At 39.9% G+C, this 27387-nt stretch overlaps 1 protein-coding gene across 1 annotated transcript in view; it reads left to right on the top strand.

Annotated features, from left to right (window-relative positions):
- ZNF451 (zinc finger protein 451) overlaps positions 1 to 26458 on the top strand; it is a 36838-nt gene extending 10380 nt beyond the window's left edge. Inside the window, exons 7-15 of the mRNA XM_082276675.1 lie at positions 692 to 818; positions 2198 to 2351; positions 4268 to 4415; positions 4939 to 6590; positions 7677 to 7811; positions 12294 to 12424; positions 13558 to 13744; positions 23195 to 23269; positions 25304 to 26458. Of these exons, the coding sequence (XP_082132801.1) occupies positions 692 to 818; positions 2198 to 2351; positions 4268 to 4415; positions 4939 to 6590; positions 7677 to 7811; positions 12294 to 12424; positions 13558 to 13744; positions 23195 to 23269; positions 25304 to 25374 (2680 nt within the window). The 3' untranslated portion in view covers positions 25375 to 26458. The remainder of the gene's footprint in view (positions 1 to 691; positions 819 to 2197; positions 2352 to 4267; positions 4416 to 4938; positions 6591 to 7676; positions 7812 to 12293; positions 12425 to 13557; positions 13745 to 23194; positions 23270 to 25303) is intronic.
- Positions 26459 to 27387: the final 929 nt, after the last annotated feature.

Here is a 27387-nt window from a genome sequence, read left to right as displayed (position 1 = left end):
TGAGGTAAAAGCAGTTTAATAAGTAAAGCAAAAGCTGCATGCACATGCAAAGCAAAATAAGGAATCAACAGGCAGAGCTCTATCACACATGATAGTTACTTGGAGTGATGGCATTTGTCTTCCCAACTGTCTCCCCTTCCTCCTCCACCCAGTTTTTATTGCTGAGCATGTTGTCTTATGCTATGGGATGTCCCTTTCGCCAGTTGAGGTCAGCTGTCCCAGCTGTATCTCCCAACATCTCCTTGCTGGTGGGACAGGCTGAAAAACAGAGAAGACCTTGACACTGTGCAAGCACTGCTCAGTAATAACTAAAACTTATCTGTGCTATCAACACTGTTGTTCATAAATCCAAAACACAACAACCGTACAAGCTGCGACAAAAATTAACTCCATCCCAACCAGAACTAGTACAGGGAGGTAAAAATAAATAAATTATAAAAGTGTCTGTGTAGTTCTCTTAAAAGCAGTATGATTTCTCTCCAGAGTGGCCATTTTAACAGGTAGGCTGCAGAACATACTTCAGCTATACTTCAGCTGATACAGTTCACGATAGGGGAAGTAAGGAATTTTTACAGTTTAGGTTGGTTAGATAGGGGTTTTGTCCGATAGCTTCAGAGGACAGAATTTCCCATTAAAAAAAAGCTATTTGACTATTTAGAGGGGACTAGTTTGCTAATTGTTTCTTCTTCAGGTTTGATCATTCTCCTTGTGACCCAACAGTCACATTACATGGACCCCCACATAATGCTGTTGCCTGCGTGATATGCTGCGAAAGATTTTCAACCTCTCAGCAGTACAGTGATCATCTTTTATCTAAGGCAAGATCATAAAGATAAGTAACTCACCTGATTGAATGTAGTAGAGAGTTTAAGACTTAAAATTATGTATTGATTTTTGGTGGGGTTTTTTTGTTGGGTTTCTTTTTTAACCCTCTTTGTCTTCCCTCTCTTTTACTTCAAGATTAGTTTTTTCTTATTCTGCTGTGTTTCAAACACCTGGTGTAGCCTGACAGTATTCCCTTTAGATCTGACCTTTAGGTTCTATGTTTTGGTATGCTTTCAAGAGGACCATAGTTCTGTCTTGAGCCTCTTGTCCATCTATTGGTGTTGTCAGTAGGTATTCCCGTTTTTTGCATTTCCAAAACTCTGAAAGGTAAAGACAAGAATTTAGGATGAAATAAGTGACAGTGAAGAGAAGCAGCAGAAAGGAGATGGGGGTTTTATTTAAGCAGTCTGGTGTTCAATTGGATAATGGATAGCATTTTCAAAGTTGGGTGTTTTGATAACAAATATTCTCTCCTAGTCTCCAAAAGCCACATTAAATTTGGACATTCAGTTTTAGACATTCTGAAAACCAGACTAAATTTCGCTTGTGGTAATAACTCTTGATACGTAGTCATACCTGACAAGCTGAAAGATTGCATCGTAGTTTGTCCCTGCTCTTTTTCCATTGCTTCAGAGTTCTGTGCCTCTGATGTGTCCAGGGACATTAGCAGGAGAAGCAGCCAAGGTAGGGGGAAGGCACTGAGTGTCTCTTGCAGACAGCGAGAAGATGGGATTACTTTGATGTGTAAGGGAGATAATCCTAGTCAGAACTCTAAGCATATAATGAAGATTCTTGCAGTGATACAGAAAGAAGGAAGCAAAAATATCAGAAGGAGAACTAAAGGATTTTTGCCCTGAAGGCAGAGCTCTGAAGTTGATGTAGAAGGCAAAGCAGGTGGAAGGAGTTGACTTCTACAAAAGTCACAGACCTTTCAGGCTACTCTGAGGAGCAGCATTTTGGGGAGTTAAAGGTTAGCAAGATTAGGGAAGAACTGACATGAGGTAAAAGAGCTGCTTTATTGACAGAGGGAGCTTTATCTGAGAGCCTGGGTACAGGAAATGGCTAAGAGTTGCTGGAGCCCATAGTCCCTGGGAAGGTGCTTGCTCCCAGTGGTGCAAGAAGGGGATGGAGAAGTTGATGGTGTAGTAAGTGTGGATGAGTAGCTGGCTTTGACAGTGGTACTTTGGCCAGTTCCTAGTGTCTTGTGAGCTGAAGTGCAGAGGGGTAGGCTGTAGATAAATACTGATGTGGTAGCTGACAACCTAAAAGTGAAAATACTAACACAGAAATTAGAGAGGAATGGGAGGACATGAGAACTGGAACTGGTTTCTTGTCTTAATTTTTTTCCTAAGCAGATAATTTTCTCTTCCAGCTAAATGAAAATGATGGGCATAAAAAAGGTATTCCTCCACAGCATATTCAGTGTTTTGCATGCCCAAACTGCTTCCTCCTTTTCACCAAAAGAGAAGAGTGTTCGCAGCATATGTCACAAGAGAACCACTTCCTCCAGGTTTCTGAACTGAGTGGTAAGTTGCTACTAAGTGTACTGCCTTTAATTTTTTTTTTTTTGATAATTCATCCTTAAGATAGGAGGTGACTTACATTTTTGTGCTGCCTAAAATAGGTTAAGGTTTTGAAGTTTGTTATTAATGAATTCTTACTTTTCTTTTAAGATCTTAAATGTGATGCTTTGAAATTCATATTTTTGTGTAGAAATGATTCCTCTATCGCACTTCCTATAATGAGATGCTGTTGAGTCTTTCATATAAGCTTCTCATCCTCCAGTGACTCCGTGAAACTACTTTCCTGAATAAGTTTACATTTAGCATGTTGATAGAGACTTAGACAAAACACATAAATTTCTTTTTCAATTCCAGTCAGAGTGGCTGTTGTGTTCCTTCTCCTTACTCTACTGTCTGTAGTGAGCTTGGAGGCTATTTTTCTTGTCAGTGTCCTTTGCACTCCTGATGGCAAAGACCTGTGAAAATTTCTTCTCCGTATAATTGCAAATTTTGAGTGCTGAGCTGGAACATTGCTGCCCGTCTGATGGCTTGTACGGACTGCATGGCTGCTGAAGGCTGAAATACTGGTTATGTTGTGAGCTGGCAACATCCTGAACCATGAATAGAGTCTAGAGGAAAGATCTGGTCATTGCAAACAGGGTTAATGCCCAACATAGCTGTACTGGCTTTTTTTTCCTGACATAAGCAATAGGCATTAAAGCATTTACTTCAGTGTTAGCTAAACTGCTAAATAGCCATATTTTAGACATTGTAGCTCTCTGAACAAGCCTGCATGGCCGAAAGGATTCATTCAGGTATTTCTCATCTTAGTAAGTTAATCTTCGACTTCTGCCCTCCCCCCGAGTGGCTGCAGGAAATGTACAGAAAAGGCAGGCTTTGAAGGAATCCCCTGAAGGTCGAGTTAGTACTGCTGCTTTCATGTAGTGAAGTGACAGTCAGCTGCATGGTTATAGTTTCCCTTATGCTTTGTCACTCTAATGTACTTTTATTCTCAAATAGGTTATTAATTCTGAATGTGATGACTGCAGATGCTTTTAAATTCAGGTCATAGGTTTTAAAAAAGATTAATGGTGAGCTATTTCTTTGAAAAGATTAAAAGCACAAGTTAGTGTTTTCTTCTTTAGATGGAGAGTGCCAAACTCAGAACAAAAACTTGAGGGCTCCATTTTTTATGCTGCGTTAGTAAGGCTTCGTGATTAATAATTATCAGCATGGCCAGTGAAGTTAGCTAAAAGGCATAACCTCAAATTACTGCCTGCTGATCGTCATATCTTACTAAACAGAAAAATCAAAGAGAATTTGCCTGCTAAGGTGCAGAACATGAACAGTATATAATCCATAAACCATTTCCCATTCTCTTTTCAAGAGAGTTTTGTTATACTACTGGTACCAGAAGTTACATGTGGAGCATATACTCAGAACAACAGAAAGTTCTCCATCTAAAAGTTTAAGAATTAACATTAAGCATGGGAAAGAAAGAGATGGTCAGAGTATATGGGAACTTGCCAAATAAATTGTGTGCTTTTTAAAAAAAAATGCTGTATGGCTTAAAATTGTATGTGTTAAGAGTAGACTTAAGTAAGCTGGTAATAGGTGGAGGAGAAGAAGGGAAGACCCTTCCTAAGAGAGATACTGACCTGGCATTGTAGAAGGAGGAAAAGGGAAGTAAAGTCAGTCACCAACTATGAAAAAGCAAGATGCAAACAGATTCAGGTATAAGATAGTTACAGAAGTTTAAAAAATTCAGGATTCAGTTACAGCTTCCATTGCACAGTTACTGTGGCTCAGCTGACACTTGTTAACTTGCTTTCTGAACCCTGTGACAAACAAGTAACAATAGTAATTATGTCATCAGAGAGCTGAAATTCTATAGAAAAACTCCAATGTGTGGTTGCACTTTCTACCATTCCATTTTACAGATGCAGTGAAGTCTGGCCATCCAGTACCTTTTCCATCCTTTGCAAAGAACCTCTTGATATCTCTGTGCAAAGAGGTCTCCTTCCAGGTGAAATGTATGTCCTGCTTCAAGATACTGCGCTCGCATATGGAATTAACGGCTCATTTCAGGTTTGTGTAGGGCAGTTGTCTTTATAATGTGAACATCCGTAGGTCAATGACAGATATGCAGACGTGCTTTTTGTGGTACTAGTGGATTTCAGGGCAGCTAGGACCATCTGAATGTTGACTTCTTGAATAAACAATCAAAAACCTGGCCCCTTAGCTTTACCCCACACTGCAGAAAGCTGATCAATGTCAGGATCCTTTTTGATTTTCTATAACGAAACAACAAAAGTTGGTCTCTGTTCCACTATTTCTGAGCTGATTTTGAAAATGTGCAGTCAACAACATAAGCATCAATCGAAGTTCTAGCTTTGGAAATTAGCACCTAATTCTCTTCAAATGTCAGAGACTAGATACATTGCATCTAGTTGCATGGTTTTGTTGGCAAGCTAGTAGGTGGGTTAAAGTACATAGAGGACGCTGTTTCCCTGTATTGCTGTAGCTACTAGGTAATATTTCGAGTACATCTGAAAGTTTAAAAATGTGTCAGGTTGTGATGTAACCTCTTCATGTTTTTAATCCATTCTAGAACACGTTGTCATAATTCTGGGCCTATGGCGCTGTCAAAGAAAAGCATCTCCCAGGTTGCAGAGATATTTAAAACAAAAGGTCACTGTGAGAACTGTGATGAGCTGTTTGCTGATAAGAATCAGATGACCCAGCATAAACAAACCACTCAACATAACATTAGAGTTTTTAGTACACTGGAAGAGTCCATCTTGATGTTCTGCCATGTCAGTGGAAAACATAAAAATCAGTCCCATTTGTGCCACATTGTGGATCGGTCAAGACCACTGCTTAAAAGACATTTGAGTCCAAGTGGGTCCACCAGTGAAATGGGGTCTACTCCTTCAAAACGGAAGAGTTACTTAAAAGATAAAAGTGAAGATAAAGTAGCAAACCAAAGTCAAGGTAGTGCTTGCAAAGTAAAAGCCTGGTTTTGTGAATGCCTTCAAAAGTTTTTTACAGAAGAGTCAGTAGAAAAGCACATTTTATCAGCAAATAGGATCTGTCACAAGTGTGCTGTGTGCGGAAAGCTGGCTGAAAACTCAAGCATTATCCGCCTGCATATGAGTCGATTCCATGGAGGAGCACACTTGACTAATTTTCTTCTCTGGTGCAGAGCGTGCTCTGTAGATCTAAGAGAAGAGGATATTATGGGACACGTAACTGAATTTCATGGTGGACATAGTTACTATTATGAGCAGGAAGCTGTAGAAGATGAACCTATGCCATCTGCTTCTGACGCAGTGAGCATTTCTGCAGGTGAAGATAAAGACTGCATTTCCAGCCCTGTGGAACTCTCCCCTGAAAGTGGTCCTGTTGTGGGAAAATGGCAGTGCTGCATTTGTGAGGAGATGTTTGAGTCTGAAGAGAGCGTTAAACAACATTGCATGTCCTTAGAAAGCCACGCATTTCACAGGTACTCGTGCAGCTTATGTAGAAGTCATTTTCGGAAAGTAGGAACACTACAGCGGCACTTCCAAGAGCATCATAATCAGGAGATACAGACTAAATACTTCTGTGGCCTTTGTGGTAATCTCTTCTTCGACACAGAAGAAGAATTTCTAATCCATTACAAGGAGATTCATAGTGTGGACTATACATTTGTGCCTGAGCAGATGGAACTATCAATAAAAAAGGATGAGGACTTCCTCCCAGTTGAACAAGGAGACCTTTTAACCTGTGGTTGCCGGACAACGTACATCTCCAAAATAAACAGGAGGAACGATTATGAGAATTGTCAGAAAGCCATGCTGCAAAAAGGAAACTTATGGTTTCGATGCTGCTTGTGTTCTGCAACGGCACAGAATATTGCTGATTTGAACAGTCATCTCAAGAGTCACACGTCAGTGAAACCTAAGGGAGAGATGTATGTTGTTAGATGTGCTGCATGCAACAAAAACTTTGATGATCTTCATAGCGCGCATCAGCACTATCATGGGAAACACTGCTTCTTGCAGAAACCTGATCTATCAAGTCTTGCGTCAGAATCAGAAGACACAGTATTCAAGTTTGCAGCAAGTGGGGCTTGTGTGGTCAGAAAACCTCACAGGCAACGATTTCAAGCATCTCCATCCAAAACTCAGGACAGACCACAGTTGTCTCCTCTTCAGGGCCCAGTAGAGGGAAAGAAAATAAAAAATGAGGACTCAGAACAGTCTGAAGAACTTAGTGAAAGTATGTGGAAAATTTCTTTCAACATTAGAAAAGTATTGCTGTCCTTAACACACTCTGTTTCATTGTCAGTGCATGTCACATACCATTTAGTTACATCCAGTCTATAAATGAGCTCAGAATTTAGTACTTGTTATTTCTCAAATACTGAATTCTCAGTACTTGAATTTCCAAAACTCAGACTCCACAATGTATTGTTATATGCCACATGTATGAAGTCTTGGAAAAAAACAAACAGGCAGATGTAAGAATCCTGAGACTCAAACATTTGATTTTCAAATTATTTGGGGGCATAATTTGGTGTTATAAAAGGAAGAGGACTATCAAGGATGCCCCAATTAGGGATCTAACACCTAGAAGTGTAAAAATGATCTATCATACACATTCAAAAGAAACTTGTCTTCTTTATATATATAAATATTTATGAACCTGTTAGTGCTTTCTGTGTGGGCAGTCCTGTTATATCACCATCATCACAGCTTTCTTAGCTTGCCAAAAAGCAGTATCAGCTGAGAATTTATATTCCCAGTATGTATTGTTTTTTTCTCAAGCATGCAATTTTTTTTTTCAAGTTCATTATCACTTCTAAGAATGACATTGAGAAGGCTGAAGGTGTACCTTGTATTCAGAAATTGGAAGTGTTTCTTAATTACTAGTGGTGTCATAATGCTTTTGATTAAGAGGTTGACATTTATGTTAGAAGTATAGCAAAAAGTGCATGTCTAAACATTTTATGTGTTTTTATGCATGCAAGCAATTGAATGGCACAGAGACTTGCCATAGTCGAGGGTGCACAGTTGAATATTAAATGAGTTATTAAAATAACAGGACAACAGCTTTCTGTGCTTTCCAGAAAACTGTCAAGGTCTAACCATCATATAGCCAGACTCTGCTCTTCTCTCTAATTAGTGTGTTATTAAATGCTACTTCAGTTGATTTTAAAATCTATGCAGTCACCAAATAACATCATGTTTTGTAACTTTCCTGGTAACTTTTCACTTACATATATGAAGGCAAGAATTTTCAAAAGCATGTTGGTTGACCAGAAAGTCACATGATTTTAAATTTGTCCTTTTTATCCCATTGAAGATGGTGAACTTCCTGATCTTGACTACCTGAGTACCATGACTCATATTGTGTTGGTGGACCTGGACAACTGGGGAAGCTTTTTCACACAGCTGCCAGCTAACCTGAACCAAGGGACATTTATCTGGGGTTTTCAAGGTAAAAAATGTTTGGAGGAAATTAAAAGATAAGATTAACAAGTCTACACATGTACTTGAGCAGAGATTCCTTGAATCTGAGAGAATGAAGAACAGGAGTAAGTAGCCACTAGAGCTTTTAAAGTCGCAGTGTCACAGGCACCGTGTAACAGAAATGTTCTTAAACTTTTCAAATTCAGTCTAAACCTCCACTGCTCCTATTATTCCTTTTAGAATATTGTTCCAGAATTGTGGAACTGTTTAGGAGTCTTTCTGGCTTCCATCATGAACTTACTTAAGCTGTATCATATTTTCATAATTATCAGAACAGCCGTAATACTCAGAGATTATTTTAACTCGTAAGTCCTTCTCATAAGGCTGTGATTTTTTTGTTTTGATTTGGTTTTTTTTTGTTCCAGAAGGTATGATTTTGCATTCTTACATTTTTAATTTGGTTCTGTCTCTGGCTTGTTCTTTAAAGGGTGACCTTTGTCATCCTGTACAATAGGTGTACATCCCATCTTGAAGATAGCAGTGACTGATGGAACTCACATTGTCATGAGTTTCATAGAATGATAGAATGGTTTCGGTTGAAAGGACCTTAAAGATCAGACTGTTTTGCAAAGTCTGCCAGTAGCATCCTTTTAACTTGATACTTTTCCTTATCTGACTGTTATTGAACCAACTTCTTGTCCACCACATGCTTTTTCTACCAGTTTTCTCTGTATCTGCCTTTATAATTTTTTTTGTCTGTGGTACATTGATTTCTTCACTAAAGTGTAGATAAGGGATAGTTTAAGAATATTTATGGTCTGAAACACAGGTGTCATCTCACCAGATTTGTAGGTCGGGTATGTTTTACACTTAGTACGTACTATGGCACTGCACTTCCTTGCTAAGTGTTTTTGATTATCTCTTCCCATAGAAGACAATCAAGAATATTCTGAAAGATGAGAGTTGTCATGCTGCTCAGGTTGGACAGAAAGGCCTATTGATGCCTGGGTCACTTTTTTTTTCCCCCCTTAGAAACAGATTTTCCAGTTAGCTGATGAAGGCAAACCAAGTATGGCCATTCATGTAAAGTGTTAGGGATTCAAACAGTCATCTGTGCTTCTGGACCTGTAATCTGGTATCTGCTTGTTAGGAGTTTTAGGGACAAATCCTCTGATCTTCCCTGTTAAAGCAAGTTATTCTCCTAAGTTTTGTGTTCTACTCCAGCATTACTTCTGTATCGCCTACCTGTATTGTCGTTACCTTTGGCCTTTCTGTAACAGCATTCCTGTACACATGCAAGCTGCAGAAAGTACTGAATTGGGGGTTTTAAATCATAGAATGTTAAGGGATTGGAATGGACCTTAGAGATCATCTCATCCCAACCCCCCTTCCGTGGGCTGGGACACCTCCCACTAGACCAGGTTACTCAAGGCCTTATCAACCTGGCTTGTAACCCTGCTGGGGTTGAGACATCCAAGACCTCCCTGAGTAACCTGTTCCAGTGTCTAACCATCCTCACAGTAGAAACTTTCATTCTAATTGCTAACCTAAATTTCTCCTCTTTCAGTTTGTACCAGTTACTCCTTGTCCAGTCCTCTTACAGTTCCTGACAAAGAGTCCCTCTCTGGCTTCCCTGAGGCCCCTTGAAATACTGGAAGGTTGCTGTGAGGTCTCCCCACAACCTTTTCTCCAGGCTGAATGGCTCCAACTTTCTCAGCCTGTCTTCATAAGGCTGGTGCTCTTATCAGCTGTCCTCTTATCAACTTCCTGACCCTCCTCTGGACTTGCTTGAACAGTTCCATGTCCTTCTTATACTGGGGATACCAGCACTAGTCACAATAGTCCAGGTTGGGTCTCATAAGATAAACAAGATAAAAGATATCTTACACTTTCCATATTACACCTATTGGTCCTAGATTTCTATTTCATCTATGCTGCTTGGTTGCTTCATTTATGTACATTCTCTTTTCTATATGCCTGAATAACCTGTTGGTTGTTCTTACTATCTTTTTTAAAGCTTTGCCCAGCTTGAACATCTGGGCAGATTTCACTTCACCTGTGCACTCCTTGAATTCTGTTGTGATTTGGGGTTTGGTTGTAGTTTTTAATTGCTGAAGGCTTGTTTATTTCTGCTGTTATTCACTCAATCTACTTCGCCTTGGAAAAACTTTTCTACTGATAAGAAACTATTAGGAATCTGACTGGAAGAAATATCTGGCTATATCTGGGTTTTATGAAAAATTATTTAGTAAAGAAGAATTTCCCCACATGAATTCAGACGCTGGCTTTCAGTCATACTTTTTATTCTATCTAATTTACTCAAAACTAATTTGTCATTAGCTGACTTAAGCTTGTTTGCTATGACAAGGTCTTCTGTGCTGTTACTGTTTTCCAAGGTTAAAACCTGGGTTTGATTAATTAAGAAAAAGTTGGTCGAACCTAGGGATGTCTGAGCTGTATTGTCAGAAACTTCTATTCTCTGACTTAAGAGAAAGAACTAACCATAGTATAACCATAGTGTTACTGGTGTATCATTAGGACCCCCTGCTAATACAATACTCTTACCCAAAGGTACCTTTGGGCTGGGTAAGACTCTGTGCCCAGAGATGTTCCAAACACAGATGCCTGATGGCACAGCACAGCCCATATCAGCACCACTCAGTTCCTTACTTCCAAATGGGTTTGCTGCATGCAGGCTGCCTCATGGGAATGGCCCCTGAAGCACGTGAACTAAAAAGATATGCTTTTTGTGAATAAAATGGGTCATATTCATCTGAGAGAAACATTTACCAGTTTATTGGTGTCAGCTATATTGGTTTTGAGCCTGGGAGCACTAAGGCTCCCAGTCACATCTGGATCTAGTGTTGTAGGTACCCTCTCATAATAATAGTTTGCATAGTTAGTTGAGGCATGCTGTTCTTGTTTGTTTAACCTGTGAAAATACAGCATCATTTTTTCCTGCATTTCCCAAACAACATTTCTGAAATTTTAGTTATTATTTTTATATGATATATCTGCATTATTTCTATTATTCCTGTTTGTAGTATAGCCTTAGCTTTGCTTTGAGTTCCTCCATTGTATTGTCTGGACTGTATTGTTTCTGTCTTCAGATACTCAGTTGTCTTTTATCCATTTGTGAGCTAACAGACTGAATAAATGCGGGTCTGTCATTGTTTTCAGCTGCCCTGGTCAAATGCTTATGTTGTACATTTATGCAGCCAAAAAACAGGGCTGGCGATTACAAGTCTTTCCCAAATAGCAGTGACTGAGGGCCATCACAGTGGATGGGAACTTGCAAATAGCATTTTTTTCTCATGGACAGATACCACTGAATCATTTCTGTGTAGACTCTTAATAAATCTTTGAGATCATTCTCGATACCATCTTCTTGCCATTAGGCTGAAAAGCAGATTCAGGAGGGAACAGGAGAAATCTACTGAGAAATGCTTTTCTTTGTCAGACTGCAGGTGGACATGTTGGCATAAACCATCCTCTGCAGCCTGTTTACTTGAGCATTGGTTTTCCATGTCCTCACATGGAGTGCCATCAATGACTGCTTTCATTTTCCATTCAAAATCTTTTGTCACATCCAGCCACTCTATCATCTAGCAGATAATGCAATATAGACCCATTATTTCTTGGCCATTGGAATGTTACAAAATTCTTGGTCACTCTGATCAAATTGTCCTTCTATTTGCTTGCCTTTTTATGGTGTCATATGTATTTTTACGGTGCAAGCTCCTCTGGTTTTCCCTCTCTTGAGAGACTTCCTGCTTCTTTCCCTTGCAACTTGTTTCAGTCTGGTACTGGTTTTGTCTGTAGCAGACACTTTACTCAGCTCATCTTTATTATCCAGCTATTTTCTCAGCCAGTAACTATATGCTTAGCATACTGTTTAGAAAATTCCTGCACTTTTTTCCCAGTTGTAGCCTCATTTTGTTTATCCTTGACTGCATCCAAGGGTTTGTCAGGACTCTGTCATTGTTTCAGCTGTTCCTCCAGTTTTTGGATCCGCTTTTTAATGAGTTCTGACGTGGTGTGTCAGGCAGTTACAGTGCATGTTGACTGTTACTCCTGTAGTACAGGTTTCCCTAAGAGAAGCATTTCTGTTACTTGTACTGTTTCCAGAGCTCTTCTGATTCTGCACATTAACCATAACTGGACTTCAAACTGGAGAAAAACACATTGTTGTGTCTAAAAGCATATGATATCCAGAAGATAAGTCAGGATTTGCAAGAAAAAAAATCTTACAAAATTGAATGAGTAGTATCAGGCTAGCTACTTTGTTTTGCCTTCTTTCTAAAGAACAGGAGGGTTGGGGAATTTTGGTTATATGTTCTTCTTAGCTTTCACATTGGTCAACATGAATTCTGTCTTTGAAGACAGTTTTATTTGTTTTTGCCTTCTTGCGTTCTTAATTCATAGAGGCATTTCTGCCCAAATCCATGGTTTGTTTGTTTTTCATGTTTGGTTTTTATTATTATTAATATTATTCCTCTTCACTGTATAGGAGGATACAGCAACTGGAAGCCTCCAGTGCATTGCAAAATTTACAATTATCTTAAGAGGATTGGATGTTTCTTTCTTCATCCACGTTGCAGTACCAGAAGAGAAGCAGCAGACTTTGCTCTCTGTGTTCATGTAAGTTAGGGCACGCTTGCTTTATTGTTGTCCTGTACCCAGAGAAGGGTGGCAGACGGTATCTGCTACTGATGTTAAGTACTGATTGCAGATTACATTTTTAGATTCTTTCCATGAGACTTCTGTGTCCACTATAAAGAATGATAAACCTGGATTGAGTGGAGACAGATGGTCGAGAAGTGATTTAAAAATCAGCCCAAATAGGACAACAGTCTGTTGTGGAGGGGGAGGGAGCTGGTTAGGGAATGAAGAGTAAAAAACCTGTACTTCTTACAGTTTCTGTTCAAGAGTGGTTGTAACTCCTTCGTCTCTCTTCAAGTAGCCCAAATCTCGAGCCATCTTCACAATGGAGTTGAATGGGTGCCAGTTTCACAGACTCTGTTGAGCTGCCAAAGAGCAGTGCCTTTATTCAGTAGACCTTGGGCTTTGGCAGGGTTGGGGATGTGCAGGTGAGGGACAGGAATCTGGGATGCCGTGGGGACTTGTGTTCCTAAAGTAGAATCATAAATTGTTCAGGTTGGAAAAGACCTTTAAGATCATCAAGTCCAGCTGTCAACCCAGCACTACCACCATCATTAAGCCATGTCCTTAAGTGCCATATCCACATGATTTTTGAACACTTCCAGGGATGGTGACTCCACTGCTTCTCTGGGCAGCCTGTTCCAATGCTTGGCAACCATTTCAGTGGAAACGTAAACCTCCCCTGATGCAGCTAGAAGCCATATAGTGCTTTATCAGTTAGATAAAATTACTAGCTATCTAATTATATAAACACATTTTTGCAACAGTGGTTTTATGTTTCATTATGCTTTTTATGTTACTCTTAAAATGCTCTGCACAGATGACTTATGTGGAGACAGTTCTAAAATGCTGCTTTTTAGGAATTTATTCCATACTCCATCTGTACTGTTCTGGTAGCCATTACCTGCATCTACTGTACACAGAGAAGAAATGAGCATCCAGCTTTTGAAACAGTGCCTTTCACAGTGGTATAATGTGGCTTGGATCATAAAAGCAGGAATAAATTGCTGTAGAAAACTTTCCAATGAAGACCTGTCTTGCACAAAGCCAGCCACATGCCATGAGATAAAAACATGATCTCTGTTCAACACTTGTCATTTGTTTCCCTATAGGCTGGTCGTCTGGATGAGCACCTGCCCAAGCAAATTCCTTTCACTGTACTTTCTGGAGACAAAAGCTTCCTGGAACTGGAAAACCAATTTAAAATGACCCAGCGACCAGCTCGCATCCTGAATCCTCACCATATTGAAGGAGACATGATGTGTGCCTTGCTAAACAGCATTTCAGATACCACAAAAGGTAGAAAGTAAACATTAAACACAATTTTTCAAGTAAACGGATAGTTTTTTCCAATAAAAAAATGGAACGCTTACACTAGTAACATAAACTGTTGCTTGGTGCTTCTTGTAGTGGTATTTCAATGAACAAGAGATCAGAAAATCATGTTTTGGGCATGTTTTGAAAACAGACTTAATTAAGCATTTTCATTCAGTATAACAAACTGACATCCCTGTATTCTTTATTCTAGCAGGAGACAAAAGTGATGTTTGAGTCTGAAAACTCCTTCCTAGTTAAAGAAGTTAAAGCACTCCTATGCATATTTATCAATTTGTACTCAGATCTGTTTGGCTTGATTTATGCTGTGTCTGAAACAAATGTGACCCTGCTAAAGCATCCTTTCTCAAAATACTTCTGCCTATTTTAACTCTGACCTCCTGGCTACTTCCTATCATTTGATAATTGTCTTCACTGGCACATGACTCACACATCCATTTGGAGAAAAAAATCTCAGTGGAAATTTTTAAGTTCTCTAAAGTGCCAGATTCTAATGGCATGCTAAAATGATCACATTGGTTTTATATAGGATAATCAGAAAGGATTGAGCCAGCTCATTTTCACGCAAAGAGTACCGGAGCTGAGATGGAGTGTTAATTCTTGTCAGTATTTTGAAGCATTTTGATGTTTTCCTAGAAGGTCTGACATTTCTCTGTAGACATTTTTGCTTTTTCTGGCTTCTTGTTGCGGTTTTGGGGGATTGCAAATTCAGGGTATATTACTGAAAGCTGTTTCTGAATTAGCCCTAAACTGTTCTCTGAAAAATTATACTGCTAGTCTTGATACAAGTTTGAGAGCTATAACATGATGCTGCTGTTCCACCAAGAAGATTAAAGTGAAGTGCTATCTCTGAATGATGAATTGGCATTGATTGATTAAAGGGAAAAAAACAGGATAATTAAATAGTTTTCCAGAAAAAAATTGTGGTGAGCTGGAATTGATTTAAGTGCTTTTGATACAGAAAAGGTGCTTAATAGAGTTTTCTGGCCACCCCAAGCATTTGCTGATCTTGATTTTTCAGGTGGATTATGGAGATACTCCCAGCCAGATGCAACCATACCAGTAAAATTTCTTGGCATAGTTAATTACAGAATTGTCACTTTCATTAGTGGAGTTCATTTTCTCAGTGGGGAGGGGTTTTCCATAAAGCTACACCTCCCCTGGTGTCAATAAAGGCTGGGAGATGATCTGATGCACGTCAGCCCTGCTGAGAAGGACTTGGGGGCGTACTGGTGGATGAGAGGCTGGGTATAACCAAGCAATGTTCACTTGCAGCCCAGAAAGCCAAACATATCCAAAGCAGCATGGCCTGCAGGGCAAGGGAGGGGATTCTGTCCCCTGCTCTGCTCTGGTGAGACCCCACCTGCAGTGCTGCATCCAGCTCTGGGGACCACAGCATAGGAAGGACATGGAGCTGTTGGAGTGAGTCCAGAGAAAGCCATGAAGATGATCAGAGGGCTGGATCACGTCTCCTATGAGGAAAAGCTGAGAGGGTTGGAGTTCTTCAGCCTGAAAAAGAGAAGGCCTTGGAGTAACTGAATTGCAGCCCTCCAGTACTTGAAGGAAGCCTACAGGAATGATGGAGAGGGGCTTTGTACAAGGGCATAGAGAGATAGAACAAGGGGAGATGGCTCTAAACTGAAAGAGAGTGTGTTTAGGTTCGATATTAGGAAGAAATTCTTTACTGTGAGTGTGATGAGGCACTGGAACAGGTTGCCTGCAGAAGTTGTGGATGCCCCATCCATGGAAGTGCTCAAGGCTAGGTTGGATGGGGCTTTGAGCAACCTGGTCTTCTGGAAAGTGTCCCTGCCTGTGGCAGGGGAGTTGGGATTAGATAATCTTTTAGGTTCCTTCCAATCCAGATAATTTTGTGATATTATGCATTATTGCATTCCCAGTACAAAGTTTTCTCTTAGAGTTTATTAAAATTTGTAGACTGATAGATCTCTTGTAATGTAATTAGAGCTGTATAATTGTATATTAATGTGGGTGGCTGTTCTTGCTTCGTGGACTTTTTGCATATTTTTTGGGAGGAGGAGTTGGAAGAGAGCTGTAACTTGCAAGCAGTTGATTCAGCTGTATGGGCTTCACTTCTGGTATAGTTTGGTGTGCAACTTAAAGATATGAGACCATGAGGAGAGGGGAATGACTGTTTTGCTATATAGGGGTACTTTAGCTCCCTTCCTGGGTAGTTTTTCTAGTATAGCTTTATTTGCTGGCATATACTAGCTCAGAGGTGATGACTTTGATCTAACCCTTTTCTGTGTATAAACTATACTCCAGTATGTTTTTTTAAATTGGTCTTGCTTCAGAATTTTCCTAATTTAACCTTTCTTTCAATGTCCTTTACTACATTAATATTTACTGTTACGGCGATTGGCCCTACCCAGAGGCTGCAAACCTAACTTGCTGGCTGGCTGCTCACTGTGCATTCCACTTAAGTTACGCATGTGGGCACTGTAAAAAAAATCCTTGAGCAGGAAGTTGATGGAATGACACATGATTCCTTTGGCTGTTGGCATTCCTTAGCAAACTTGTAAAGAACAGAATTGTCCCCTTTTTTTAGTTAGTTTCAGCAAGGGGGGACCCAGACATCAAGAGCTGCCTTTGTCTCCCCCTCTTGTATTAAAACAGAGTCTTATAAAATTCACTGTTGGTAATAGGTCTGTATTCACTGCTTAGTGGGATTATGTTGTTACCAAGAGTTTATAAAGCTTTTCTTTGAAAAGAGAAAGCCACCACATTGTACACACATAGTGTGTTGCTCAGCAACATCAGCCATCATTTGCAAGTCTTAATGTGGCAAAACCAGTATTGGAGGGTTGAGATGGAAAGTTGTACAGCGTATCATAGGCTGGTATAACTTGTTGACCTGTTACAGAAGAGCAGCTGAGTATAAGGAAATGCAAACAAGAATTGCTTGCTTTGTGACTTTCTCAAGTCTATGGCTATTCTGGAGAGAGAAGTAAGTGAGAAACACGACAGAGAATCATGTTGAAAAATATGACTGTTGTTGGTATTGGATGAGCTGCAAAATGAAAAAGCTCTTTCCCTAAATGACCTTCACGGAGCTATCATTAGCTTCTGAGCATCTCGATTGTGTTTGGATGTGGCAATTTGACAGGTGCATCTTGTGACCCATTTTACTAGCACAACTGCTGTGGGAACTGTGGTACTGCATTAATTTTAAAATAAATAAAAATAAAAGTTCCTGCATACGTTGCAATACTATACCAACTGTATGTTACTATAGGAAACCCTTGGTTGGAGGAAATGCTTGAATTTCCTTTGAGGTAAGAAAAGAGTAGGCATTCTTACTCGTTCTCTGCTGCTGCCAAGCCTGAGCTCATAAATGAAGAAGGTTTTTGGTTTTATGCTGAAGCCACAACACATGATGGGAGCTTCATGCATGTTAATCAAGTGGTTTGGGAAGTGCAGAAGAGAAGAATTTTCAATGTCTTCCTTTGTAACAAAAAATTTGTAGTGTGCAGAAAAATATCATTATTCCATTGTCTATGTCTTGTGATATCCTGTGGGTTGAAAGTACAGAAAGTACACTTTTAATGAGTGCTGGACAATGTTGAGGGCAAAGATGATGGTAGGTTGGGGTTACCATATCCATCTGGACACTGACAGGATTGCCACAACTTTTTGGTTCACAAGTTATTTTTGTGTAAGTTGATGTCTTTAGCTCAACTGTATCTCTCCCAGTTATGCTCATATGAGATCCTTCAGTGACTGCGCTTTTATGTAAAACAGACTCTTTTAAATAATAAGAACAAATTTTTTGAAGTATTTCTTGTCCTTTCTTTTGAAGAGCTAGTCTGTCTCACGAGCCTGTCAAAATCAGTGGTGTGCTTAATGTAGTGTTATCTGCCAAATAGCCACTGTACCTCTTTCACTGACCCATAAAGTACATTTCACTGTGCTCAAATGGAGTTGTCAGCCTGCGACTTCAATCTGCTACTCTTGCCTGAAGTATTTAAATACTACCAAATGCAGCTTCTGTGAGAGCTTTTATGTTTGGAAGAGCAGGATTTCATTTCATTTTGATGAATGCTTCTAAGCTTCCTAGCTCCCACTATGCCCAAAAGCTTTTGTTTTACATACAGCCAACAAAAGAATTTAAGAGGACAAAAGAACAGATTTATAGAAGACATTGAGAATTGTTGCTTTCCTTCTCTACAGTCAAGATTTGCATGGGTGAAAATCCATGTGTGGTCCAGTTTGAGGTCCAGTGTGGATGCTACATATGTCCCATCTCTGCTTTTTCCAAACCTTTAGTTAACAGATTGCAAATGACTAAAGTTAGGTCACAGCCTCCAGCCCCCACTTCCCTGAATGCGAAGGGCATGAGCATCTGCAGTGTGATGCACCATGAATGAATTATAGTTTCTGTAGTAAGAATATATTCCTCTATTACAGCAGCCACAGCTTATTGCAGTACAGAGTGATAAGAAAGTCACCCTTCAGTTGTAACCTTGTGTTTAGCTACAACAGGAAGTTACTGCTGGGTTTGGTATGTCAGAGGCATATCCTGTGTACATCTGTGAATGTGTGTGTGTGCCCTGGGGAGAAAGCGATGGACTGAGACCTAAGGTAGTGAGCCTGAACAATAATTGTAGGCCAGTGGATGAACTGGGAAGACCTCACCACTGAGATCATACAAAAAAATTCTTGAGGTTTAGCTTAAATCTGGTTTTGAATTTGAGAGAGGTGTCTAAGATAAAGGTTAGATGAAAGTCTGAGTGACCATTACTATATTGGCCACAGTTCCCAAGAAGTGCAGTTGGAGGAGAGTGATGGCTTGAGAGCTTTATTTTTATTTGTCCGACTCTTGAATGAGCAGATGAACGAGCAACTGTAGGCAGAGATACATAGAGTGAAGCTTGCTTTGCATGAAGGAAGAGAGGTCTTGTATGATGTAACCCTCGGCAGGGAGTAGCTGTACTTGCACTCACAGATTATGTTACCTTAATGAAGAGAGATTAGAGCAGTAAGTATTGGGGAAGAGTATGTGGCAAGGATCCTCCAGGGACATAGGAAAGAAGGAATAAAATAAAAGCTTCTGGAAGCCAAGGGAACAGTATTTTAAAGGCAGCATGGTCGCACATACCAGATGTGATTGCTAACAAAGGTAAGGGTGGGGTACTGATCTTAAGTTTTTGGCAAAGTAATTACTAGGATCCCGAAATGAGGTAACAAATGGTATCCGTGATGTAGCACTAAAACTCCAGATGCCAGCTGTAAAAGGAAAAGAGTCAGTGGTTGGAGAGACAGTGTGATGTGAATGTCACTGTTCACTGGAATGGGAAAGAGGCAGGTGAGTTTGGGAGTTACTGAAAAGACTAAGAGAAGGAGTATTTTAGGAGAGAAGGGGCAGAGTGTGGGGTGTGAGACTACATAGGAGACAAGAGGTGTGTTTTGTGGTAAGGGAGCAGGATGAAAGTTAGCGAAGGGAAATCGCGTCTCTGCTGGTAAACCTAATGGAAATTATGAAAGGATGGTGGTAACCGGGGAGGTTGCAAAAGAAGATGATCAGACATAGTGGGGGGGAGTTACCCTGAGCCATGTGGGCAACTAAGTTCAAGCTGTGGTGCTGTGATGGCAGGACAGTGGGTGGCGCTTACATTCTGTGAAAGTTACCAGTGTCTCCCCACAACAGGTTTCTGAGAGATGCATAAAATGTCAAAAAATCTCTCTGAGCTCTATATTCATCCAGCGTTTGCTGTCCTGTTTTCTCATTCTTCCACAAGGAATATGTCAGTATGTGAGGACAATAGTGAGCAGTAGGATTTCTTTTGAAAGAACAGGTACAGTCAGTGGTTCTTAGCTGATGGGCGTTTGACAAAATGTACTAGAGAATAGTACAAGAGATCTTAAGATGTCTTGCCTCTGAAACTGGGCAACTGCTTTTCCTCTGACACCAGAGGAGTTGGGAGCCTATAGCATGTGCAGAGCATTTTGACAAGAGAGACAGGACATGCCTGATTTCTCAAAATAAAACATTCTTCATTAGAAGATGTCTGGAGTATCAGGAGTGTATGCTGACAAAGTGTGGGCTGGATGAGAAAACTGAGGTGGATTGAAAACTGTCTGAACAGCCAGGCCTGGAACATGGTGATCAATGGCATGAAGTTCAGATGGGAGTCAGAACCCAGCTGGGTCCCAGTACTGGGACTGATCCTGTTTAATGTATGTTAAGGACCTAGATGATGGGGCAGAGTATACCTACAGCAAGTGTGTTGATGACACAAAACTGGGAGTGCCAGTTTGTACACCAGAGGAACTGTGCTGCCATCCAGAGGAACCTTGACAGGGGAGAAGTGGGCTGTCAGTGAACCTCATGAAGTTCAACAAAGGGAAGTGCAGAGGTTCTGCATCTGGGGAGGAACAGCCCCAGGCACCAGTATATGCTGACCAAGAGCCAAACAGCTGGGAAATGACTTTGTAGGAGAGGACCTGGGGCCCTGGTGGACACTAAGTTGGCCATGAGCTAGTGTGTGCTCTGGTGGCTAAGAGGTCCAACAGTACCCTGGGGTGCATTAAGAAGATTGTTGCCAGCAGGTTGAGGAAGGTGATCCTTTCACTTTACTCAGTCAGTTCATATCTAACAGGTTTGGTGCTCCCCCATGCACTGTCTTTTCAGTAATACACAAAAGCTATCTGGACGTAGTCCTGGGCAGTAGATGATTCTGCTTGAGCTAGGAGGCTGGCCAGTACAACTTCCAGAGGTCCCTTCCAATCTCCACCATTCTGTGACATTGCCTGACCAGTCAGGTGACCTTTTATGATGGAGCAACTGCAATAGTTGACAAGGGAAGGCTGTGCTGTCATCTGCCTAGGCTTCTGTAAGGGCTTAACACAGTCCCATATGACATCCTTATCTCCAAGTTGAAGAGATGTGGATTTGATGGATAGACTTGTTGGTGGATAAGGAATTGGCTGGATGGACATAGCCAGAGAGCTGTGGTCATTGGCTCCATGTCAAAGTGGAGGCCAGTGACAAGTCGTGACCCCCATGGCTCCGTTTTGGGACTGGTGCTCTTCAATATCTTCATTAGTAATACAGACAGTGGAATCGAGGGCACCCTCAGCAGATTTGCAGATGCCATGAAGCTAAGTGGTGCAGTTGACAAACCTGAGGGACAGGATGTCATCCAGGAAGACCTGGACATACTTGAGAAGTGGGCCCATGAGAACCTCATGAGGTTCAACAAGGCCAAGTGCAAGGTGCTGCACCTGGGTCGGGGTAATTCCAGACATGAGTACAGCCTGGGAGGAGAACTGCATGAGAACAGAGCAGTGGAGAAGGACTTGGGCATTCTCATGGATGAAGAGCTGGGCGTGAGCCAACAGTGTGCAGTCACAGCCCAGGTGGCCAACTGCATCCTGGGCTGCATCAAAAGAGGAGGTCACGGAAGGGGTTTCTGCCCCTCTACTCTGCCCTTATGAGACTTCAGCTGGAGTGCTGTGTCCATTTCTGGGGTCCTCAGCACAAGAAAGACATGGATCTGTTCAAGTCGGTCCAGAGGAGGCCACAAAGATGATCAGAGAGCTGGAAAGAAAGGCTGACAGGGTTGTGGTTGTTCAACCTGGAGAAGAGAAGGCTCCAAGGAGACTTCCAATATTTAAAGGGGGCTTAAGAAAAAGAGGGACTTTTTATGTGGGCAGATAGTGACAGGACAAGGGGGAATGGTTTTGTACTGAAAGAAGGAAGATTTGGATTAGATGGTAGGAAGATGTTACTTACTCAGTGAGTGAGACACTTGACCAGTTGCCCAGAAAAGCTATGGATGCCCCATGCCTGGAAGTGTTTTTATGTCATATGTATTTATGCCAAGAATTGGGGTAGGGAGTCATTGCTTCAACTGTTCCACCTCTAACAGGTATAAAACTTTATAGAGCAGTCTGAGATGTCTTCCAGGCTGGAAGATTAAAAGGATAGTTAATAAGGGAGAAGCCTCTTGTGAAAAGCCTTTCCTTTGCACTTTTTCTTCCCTTTCATTAGTAATTGTAGTGACTGCTTTTGGGGGAGGAGGGGGTGTGGATTTTTCTTTCCTTTGTTTTGTTTGCTTTGGAAAATGAGGTAAAAATTAGTATCTCTTCTGCTCAGAAATAGGCAGCTCCAAAAGGTGTTCACAGTCAGTCTGCCAAGTGAGTGGAGAAAGACCATTTTAACTGCAGTGTATATCTGTCTTATTTCTGGCATTTTTTTTTTGGTTGCTGATCACTGTTTTGACACCAGCTGTTGGAATTTTTTTATTCCTGGAATTGGGAAAGTCAGCAAGGTTCAAACAGGTTATGTGTGAGAGATTTGAAAACATATTTTGGGAAGTGTACCTGACACTTTGAATAGCTAAGTTGGGTAATTGAAAATGCCAGAAGTCACACAGTCAGTAAATTAGATGGCCATATCGGAATGTTCTTTGCTGGTTAATGTAATCAGAAGTACATTGATGTATTCATAAATGTGATGACTTTAAGGGAGTGCTTCTGTTGGTATGACTGTAGGAGACCTTGTTGATTGCTAATACTGTAAGACCTCATTACAGAGACCATCTCCCAAAATAGCAATAGCCTGTAGCAGGAGGAGAATGAATGCATAACATGACTCATTGGCTTGGTTTTTAACCTGTACTTTACTGAGGCTCTGTTTAATGGGGATAAAACAACCAGGAAAAAACTAAACGAACCAAACAAACCCCACACCACCTTAGGTACACAAATCCCTACTAGACACTTCAAAATAGAGCAGTCCTTCTGGAGCTGGAAACCAGCCTTGTGAAGAGCATTATTAAGAAAGGGAAAGGTTGCAGACTTTTGGCTGGGCTGGGTTGTGATGAATTAACAGATTAAATGAAGTGTATCAACTTTCTGCTTATATGAGACTTGAACAGCAACATCTGCTGAATTGCACTGCTTGGTTGAGTTTTAGCACTCCATTGTTCAAATGCAGTATTTGGGCAATAAAATAAAGCTGCAGTCGTGTGTAGGCAGAGATGTGCTAAGGCACTTCTTCTCATAATTAAATCCTTGATATATTTTATAGAAAGTGAGTAATTTATAGAAAATGAGTCATTTTTTAATTACTGAATATCACAAAAAAACCCCACAAATGCAGTAGACACGGTAGCTTCTGCAGCTATTATTTCTTGTTACTGCTTTAACATAATAAAAAATTGAAGAAATATGCCTGTAAATTATGGGGAGAAGGGGAAGAAGGTAGCTGAAAACTGTCTCTTGAGTTGCTGTCTTAAACTACCACTGGAATGTATTTTTCTCTTGATGTTTTTTAGATCATAACAAGTCTACTGTTCAAATCAGTTGATGTTACAGTAAGAGAAATGCAAGAGAGGCTGTTAATATCTTTATTAGAAGCAATGTGTAATTTGTTTCATTTGTGCATTTAAGGTTCAGATAGTGAAGAGGATGAAGATATGAAAGAAACAGTGAAGAGGAGCTTAGAAGAAATAAACAAACAGGAAGGTCTGTTAATTTTTGTTTCGGTGTTCAAGAGTACTATTAATTATGGACTATACAGAAACTAAACTTAAAATCAGTTTTACAGCAAGTGACCTCTTAGGAATGCTCTCTAAACTATGCTGGACAGTCTTGAGTAGTGAAGAACGCTGTGATGAGGTATAAATAAAAAAAATTCCTAACCTGAAAAGTATGCCAGCAGACAAAAAATCTGTTTCATTGGGACACCAGGGTACTGATAATTGAAGACTTGACTGGGTTCACTTTGCACCAGTTTAATATGCCTATTGTCTCAGAGTAGAACTATTGACTAAATACTTGAACTTCTGAATAAATAGTTGAAGATTAGGTATCATTTCACAGTAAAGCACTCTGGTCTCCTAAAAGAGCTGTAGATTCTTGCACAAGGTTGAATCAGCAGCATATCTGTCTGTTCACATCCTATCTTTATGTTATCTGAAATTGTTTTCATCCTTTTGCTGTTGAGCTTACTGGTGGTGTTTAATGTAGTCATGCATTTTTGGTGACAGACCACAATGTACTTTGAAAATAATTTATTGTTGAAAGGCTTGATAATTCTTCCCCTCCACCTGATGGAAGTAAAATAAACTAAAAAAAAACCAAAAAAGTTGTACAAGCTCAGTGATAAAACTGATAACAGAATGTTATGTTCCCGGAATTTGTTCAGTTATAAGTTTACCAACTGTTACTAAATACTGTTGTTAAATGTCCAGCATTCATCTCCAGCACTGAAAGTTTGGTGCACTCAGGCCTCCCTCCCTAGTACTGGGATAGCAGTGGCATTTGGTGCATACAGGAGGTCCCACTTCTGGTGCTGCAGTGCAGAGCCATCTGACCTTATGAAGTAGTCTGCCTTCAGATGAGTCACAACTTATTATTGGACCTTATTCTGGATTTTTGCACAGGCTTAGTGGCTAACTAACAACATATTTTAATGCAAGCAGTTGTCTGCAAATGGTTTTCTGTCTTTGTTTGTTTATTTTTGTTTGTTTCTGTGACCATGTAATATTTTTCTCTAAGAAACTCTGTTTTCTCAGTAGTTCTAGCTATTACAGGAAAGTCCAGGTGCATGGGAGAGCAGTCATTGATATGATCTCAGTTCCAAATCTCAGCCTTGCGTAAAACAGCCCAGCAATTATTAGTTTTAAAATTCTGTTTCCTTTTTCAAAAGAAGAGACAGCTCTTTCTTTTTAACAGGATGTGCTTGTGTCCTCCTAAAGCAGAAAATGAATAATTTCATGAATGACAGTGTGTCTGAAAGCTGCTTTAATTTTTCCAGCTATACTATTGATAATAATATTTGCTGTACTTACAAACCTTGTCTAATTTATGGTATTTGATCGCTAACACCAAGAAATTAGTGCCCAAAGCAACCTAAATGTAATGCAAAAACAGAGTTTCTTTTTTGAGTAATATGAAAGTTGTTTGAGATTGTTAAGAAGCCAGATGAGTGCAATGCAATTTTTCTTCTCACCATCAAAACTGCTACAGCCCTGATCTAGACTGTTCTTACTGTTGATAATGACTTTTATCTACTTGTCTGGCCTACCTAGTAAGAGTGACAACACCGGTGCCAAGTCAGAATGTAGGTTATGGACACATCTCTGGCTAAGGAACTGGAACAAAAATACTGAAACCTCTCTGCTTGTTATGTGTATGTGGGTTTTTTTCCAATACTTAGTTTATTTTTCTTGGCGCATACATATGGGTTCTAATCTTGCTATTATTTTGACCAGTAAATACATAGTTGCATTATGGTCTTGAACTAATCATTGGGCTGCTCTTAGTTAATACAGTTGAACGTTGTAGAGGTGTTTTCCATATTTTGTAGTGTTGAAAAGATAGTATACAACTGAAGGAGCGAAAATATTTTCATCTGTTTCTCAGGGGTTTTTTTGAAGTCTACTGACATTGCCCACAGAAGTAAGCATGTGCTTTATGTAGTAATATTAAGGTAGTTGTGTTTATGGCTAGTTATCACCTGCAGTTTAAGATTATAATCTTTTTTTATTTATGCAGAACTGCAGGATGCAGAACTGCAAGATGCAGAACTGCAAGAAGCTATCAAAAGGAGCCTTGAGGAAATGTAAATGAAGATACTTCAGTACACTAACACCATGCCATCAGAACTGCTCACAAAAATGGAAGCTTGCTTATATATTTACAAGGATTCAGAAATGCCACCTTAAAAGCATCTGTGTCTGGAATTGTTAGATTAATAATCTAATGTCCTCTGTCATACTGATGAACAGCTGGAGTTTATTCATATTCACAGCAATGTGTTATGTTTGATAAAAATAAATTTTTAAGCCTTTTCATATTTGTTTCTAATGGGTGATGACTAAGTGTCTCCAATTTAGCTGTTTAAGGTATTGCCTAATTAGTAGGCTGGTCTTACTAGGTATTTTGGGGTTCCTGGTTGTTCAGTTGGGTTTTTTTTTTAATTGGTTCTTCTACTGAATTTTTTTTGTCACAAAATGTCATTATCTTTATTTACTTTTTTCATGTGGTCTTTGCAACGGATAAAAATAGTAAAGTCCAGTTATCTCAGATTTGCCTGGCTAATCTTGTTATAAAGAGAAGCTTAGATCCCAGGTTTGTCGAACATATGGCCTGACTCTTGCCTGTGGCTGGTCTCACTTCGTAGACCATAATTTTGTGTCTGTCCTGTTTGTTATGTATGTCAGAATCAGGACCACAGGCTGTACAGTTAGTTTACCAGCTTTATTTTTATAAATGTGTTTGTTTTTTCAATAGTGGTAGAGTATTTGGATTTGATGGCTTAAAGTTTGACGAGTTCATTGCCTCTCCCTTACCTGAGGCAGGAACAACCTTTTAAGGGAGCAGAATCTAAATAAACTTCCTAGTTTCTGTTTGGAATACATGTGAGAGGATTTAAACTGTAATATTTCTATATACTTTGGTCTTTGCTCTCTTCTGTTCATGAAGAGGTGGCATTGGATAAATGAATGTAAATGTGCTAATTATTTTTGTACTGTCTTTATTTTAAGTGAAATTATTTCTGTGTTTAAAATTATCTATGTCATCTTTTTCAGTTTTGTTTAAAAATACCTATGCAAACTTTACCAGCTTTACCAGCCTGTTATACTTCAGTTATTGATTGCTGTCAATCAGTAAGAAATCTCAATATAATAAAATGTCGACTTAATTCTTTATGATTCACTCACCTTGCAAGTTTGCTTCTACCTCCTGTACCCTTAAATACTCATTATGCAAGCAGATACTTTTTGTAAAGAATAAGAGGCAGGGAAGGCTGGATTTTTCTCACTATTCCAAAGAGTCAGCATAACTACAGCTGTTTGTCATCATGCTTAGAAAAGCTGGAAGACTGACACTGGTTTATTTCTAATCACAACTCTGATGCAATTGCTATGTCTGAAGCAAGTAGAATTAATGAAGAATCTAGTGAGGTATCTCAGCACTCATTAGCAATCATACAGCTCGAAGAAACTGTTCAAATGCCAGAAAATAGTTTGAACACTTACGGTGCATTTGAGTGTGGCTCCCAAGTGTTAGAGGGTGAACAGGACCTCTTAGTGGTTTTCCCTTGTGCCTGCTGCTGGTTTTACTACTGCCAGTCTTGGATTAATTGTACTCCTGGTCAGATCTAGGTGTGTAGTTCATACTGCTGCTGAGAAAGCCCTGTTCTGGGAGATTTTGAGTTGCCTTTAGCTACTTACACAAGCTAAATCGGTTCCAGAACTTTTCCTACCCAGTACTTCTGTTAAAGAGTGGAATGAAACAGAAAACAATATATTCATCCTCAAAAGCATCTCCATCCAAGTTATAGAAGCTTTTGGGCAGGTTTTTCTTCATGTAGATCCTAAAGTTTCAAATTCTTTTCACATGAAAGGATGTTTCAGCTTGAGAAAGTTCTTTTGCTCAGCAGTTTTTAAAACCTGGGTAGATAGTCTTCTCCAGAGTCTGCTATGTTAAAATTTAGTTATGTGCTTTATTTTTCAAAGCATTTTATTCTGTTATAAATGTAAAGTTTGCTCGTTCCTCATGGGCCATGACTTAATGGGTGTCATTAAAAAAAAAAAAAAAGTCCAGTGTGCACACATATTCTGTATACTTGAAGC

The sequence above is a fragment of the Coloeus monedula genome, assembly GCF_965178545.1.
Source record: "Coloeus monedula genome assembly, chromosome: 2".
In the NCBI taxonomy this organism is placed as follows: Eukaryota; Metazoa; Chordata; class Aves; order Passeriformes; family Corvidae; genus Coloeus; species Coloeus monedula.
Note: the sequence above shows the minus strand (reverse complement) of the source record. Positions and strands in the feature narration are given on the sequence as shown.